The sequence below is a fragment of the Frankliniella occidentalis genome, unplaced genomic scaffold, assembly GCF_000697945.3.
Source record: "Frankliniella occidentalis isolate FOCC.00 unplaced genomic scaffold, Focc_3.1 Scaffold504, whole genome shotgun sequence".
NCBI lineage: Eukaryota > Metazoa > Arthropoda > Insecta > Thysanoptera > Thripidae > Frankliniella > Frankliniella occidentalis.
In genome coordinates, this window is record NW_026267622.1 from 107,618 (window position 1) to 111,644 (window position 4,027).

General features: G+C 67.7%; 1 protein-coding gene across 6 annotated transcripts in view; it reads left to right on the top strand.

Annotated features, from left to right (window-relative positions):
- LOC113207123 (partitioning defective 3 homolog) overlaps window positions 1-4,027 on the top strand; it is a 47,781-nt gene that overhangs the window by 30,481 nt on the left and 13,273 nt on the right. For 5 of the 6 annotated variants that reach the window (XM_052275064.1, XM_052275066.1, XM_052275067.1 and 2 more), the window contains exon 2: window positions 2,932-3,309. The exons of the other annotated variant lie outside the window; for it this stretch is intronic. In XM_052275064.1, coding sequence (XP_052131024.1) covers window positions 2,971-3,309 — 339 coding nt within the window. In that variant the 5' untranslated portion in view covers window positions 2,932-2,970. The remainder of the gene's footprint in view (window positions 1-2,931; window positions 3,310-4,027) is intronic. 6 annotated transcript variants of the gene reach the window in all.

A 4,027-nucleotide genomic window follows, 5' to 3' on the forward strand; every position in this document is an offset into this window, starting at 1 on the left:
CGCTGTCCGTCGAATAACTTTCCTATCTGAACCGAATGGGTGTTATTGGGAGCGGTCTGGTACCAGCCTGCCCTCTACTTCTAATGTGCGAACTGTCGCCCGCCGCGGAGCCCGCCGCCGGTGGCGGCTGAGCAGGGCTGGGCGATGTTCTCCGTGCCGCGACTGGACCGTTTTCCCAACGCGTTTCTCTGCGCCGCGCTGCGCCCGGCTGTCGTGTGGGAGCCCCGCCGCGGTGCCGCTCTCGCTGCGCCGCCTGATTTGTTTCCCTTCCCTCAGTTATAGATTTTGCCGCGGCGTTTTCTCCTCCCGCCCGCAAAGCGAGGCGCAGGCTGCTGTCTCCCCTGCCATATGGCATGGGTGAGCATTGTTCTGCCGCGCGGGACTATTTGCACGGCGTGGCGGGGCGGGGCGTGGGCGGGCTGCACCGGCGAGTGGCGGGGGGTGGCGGTGCAGGGAAGGCGAGTCGTAGTCACGAGTTTGAGAGGAATGGAGTAACGTGTGCGCGGCGGGGCCGGCCTGGGTTTCGCGGCTGCCTTGCCGTGCGCGCCGCGTCCTTGCGCGCTGCTCGGCCCGGGTCCAGCTGGGCCGGCCGGCCCGACGCGCCGCCGCCGTGGGTGTCGCGGGTTCGAACCTCCTCCACCTCGCCATCCTTATAGCGCGGAGCGCGCCGCCCTGCCCGCGATCCGACTTTTATTGTTTTCTTTTGCCCGTCGAGGCGAGTCGAGTCGAGGCGAAAGGCAAGGGCCTCGCTCGCTGGCGCGGCCTGCTGCTGCCGGGCCATGCCGGGCTCGACTCGACTCGACTCGGCCGACGAAGCCGTTTGCCATAGAAATGAAGGGGAGCGAATCCGTTATGACCGGCCTGCCTGGCCGCGCCCCGCCCCGCCACGCCGCGGAGGCGCGTACGCGCGGGCGCCACCCGGCGCCACTGCCGCTGCAGAGTGCGTCGAGGTTGAGAATAGCAGCTGGGCGACACCGCGCTGCATCGCGACGCGACGCACACTCGGCGGGCTCACTTCCATCTCATCGGGCGGGTCGTTTAAAATAGGCGGCTTAACTGGCGGCTGTCGCGGCCGGCCGCGCCTCGCCGCACGCCCAGATAGATGACCCGATTCGCGGGGCGGGGCGGCGTTCTCACCCAATACAGTAGGCTCCTCGGCGGTAATGAAGTGGTTCTAATAGGCTTACGCCGAGTTAGCGCGCATTATAGCCGGGCCGTCTCGTAACTCCTCGCGGACAGCTGGGAATGCAGCGGGTGCGAGAGAGAGAGACGGATACGGCGAAGTGAATTAGGCACCGTCCTCGACCGCCGCCATATATATTCCGGGTCGGAACTGTCTGGGGAGTCGGTGCCGGCCGCGGTCTCCAGCTCCAGCGGGCTGGGCCGGGCGCGGAGGGTGACCTTCGGCCCCGATAGTGGCCGCACAGTATCGGGCGGTCGAGCTCCAGAGCACGCACTGGAGCGGCCGTCGGGCCGGGCCGGCTCGGCTGGACGTAACTAACTGGACTCGACGCTGATTGGGTCGTCCTTCCCCCGGCCTCTATCCGCGCCGGAAACGGACGGCTAGTTTTGTGGCGCCCCGGCCTGGACTGAATACCGGGGCGGGGCCGGCCTCTTATTGGGGCGATGGCGACAGGCAGGGCCTAGGCGGGCGTGTGTAAACCGGCCCGGGTCTGCCGGCTCTGGTTAATTGGAGAGGGTTTGGTGCCGTTCGGGGCCGATTGGTGCGGAACGGCGCGCAGTGGCTCAGCCAGTGGGGTTCCGGCGGGGCGAGGACTCTGCCCTCCTGCCACCCGGCGCGGACTGCGGGGGGCGGGACGCCGTCGATGAAACCCGACCGGCGATACCCGCCACCGCGTTCGGAATGCCGGGGCGGGGCGGGCGCAGGCCTGGCGGCGGCGTAGCTCTGTGCTGAGCGCGGGGCTGGGGCGCACCCTCCCCGCGTCCCCGACCTGTCTGGCGAGGAGGCTACGCCGCTGCCGGCTTGGATTCCCGCGGTGGATTGCACATGACGTCGGCTGGCAGGCGAACGCCTCCGGGGCACGCCGACGGCGGCCCACCCGGCCCCGCCACGCCTTCGGCACCGAGGTGCTAAGCATTACCGCACACAGCGCCGTGCGCCCTGGCGGGCCGGGCCGCGGGGCAGATGTCACATTCCTGCATTCCTCCTGGCGAAGAAGTCTCCGCGCCGCGCGCCGTATGGAAAACTGCGCGTGGAGAGGAGTGGGGGCGGGGCGGGGAACTGCCAATGACACATTCGCCTCGCCGCTCCACTCCGTCCTGCCCCGCCGCACCGCGACCGCACGCCCTTCTCTCCTGCGAGTGGTGCCGCCCCGCCCCACCCCGCCCGCCGGGGGAAGTGTGTTCGGTTGTGTACGGCGGGGCGGAATGTTCCCATGCATTTGAACGGAACAGCGCAGGGCTTGGCATGGGCTCGCTTTCCCCGCTGCACAGCGCTGCACAGCGCAGCACAGTGGCCGGTGCAGCAGCGCCGCGCGGCCCGGTGCATAGCGCACATGAAGGGCTAGCCGCCGGCTTTCTCTTATGTGTGGCCTCCCCGCCCCTGCCCGCCCCGCCCGATGTCTACTTACTGCAGTGCATTAGGACTCGACCCAATCCCACGGCACATACGTATTCCACCGCAATTCTTTGCATGCTGGCGACGCAGCAGATATGGCAGGAGTGGCTCTCGCTGTGTCAAGTCTCTCTCTCTCTATGGTAGGCCGCCTGGGAGGTAGGCAGACTGTGGCCCGGCGCGCACGTCCTTTGGGCGGGTGGCCTACCCAGCCGGGCGCTCTCTCGGCCAGCTTCTGCTTGGCGCACTCCACTGGAGGCGGAGGAGCTAGGAAGCGGAACTGAAAACTTTTTGGCACCGCGGGAACGCTAGGCGAGGACGATGGCAATAGGGACTTAGTGTGACGTGTCTTACAGATAGGATGATGCCGGCCCGGTCCTGAGCGGGAGGGCGGCATGGTGCAGCCCTCGGCCGGCTCTCCGGGGGCGGCCAAGGGCGGCGGCGGGGGCGGGGCCCCCGGGGCCGCGGAAGAGGCGGTGCTGGGCCTGGGCCCCGGCCGCGGGCCCCGCTGCAGCGATGTGGCCGAGAAGCTGGCGCAGCTGTTCGGCTGGAGGCACACCTACAAGGTGGAGAAGCTGCAGCGCTGCCTGCTGGCCGACCAGCTCCTGCGCCAGCAGCAACTCCAGCAGCTGCGCGCCGGCGCGCGCCCCGCCGAGCAGGACAAGGACAAGGACGCGAAGGAGGGCGTAGACAACAACAACGCCATCAAGAGCGACGACGAGGTTGACGCCAAGGTGAGGCCAGAGTGTCCTGAACGTTGGTATGACGCCGGCTACCTCCCTGCGCCCTGCGCGCGTGTGCGGCGACGAGGACGGCCGACACTTGCCGGCGACTGTCAGGCTGACGTTTCACTGACCAACTCTTTTTGTGTGTGTTGCAGGTACTGTACTGGTCGAGCCCACCCACGGCAGCGCACCGCGCGCGGCTTGGCAAGTAGTACATCGGGGAGCTCGGAGCTCCGTTTTTGGAAGGCGCCGTCGTCTCTCGTCGTGCAGCACAGCAGCGCGTACTCTTAGAGACTTGATGATGATTATGATTCGAAAGTGTATGTGTGTGCGTGCGTGCGCAGCCCTGTGTGAGTGCGAGGCAGAATGGGAGGGGTTTTACGGTACGCCCTGGAAACGCTACGCCCCGCCACACCTCGGCCCGGGAGGCGCCGCTCGCACAGCGAACGAAAGCGAAACAGGAGCGGAACGAATTTGTCGCGCACTGCCGCTGCTGCGGCCGCTGCTGCTCCACTCCAGTGTCCTGTCGCGCTGCGCTGCATTGCACAACCTGAGTGCTCCCGCCCCCCTCCCCCCTCAAAGCTTACGGTGCCCTGTAGGAAGGGTTATAGTGCGGGCCGCGGAGGGAGATTTTAGAGCCCCATGTTGGATAAGCGGGGTCGGTGGTGGTGGCGGCGGCTTTTGTCTCCCACGGGCAAGCGAGCGGCCAGCGGGGCCAGGCCGGGGG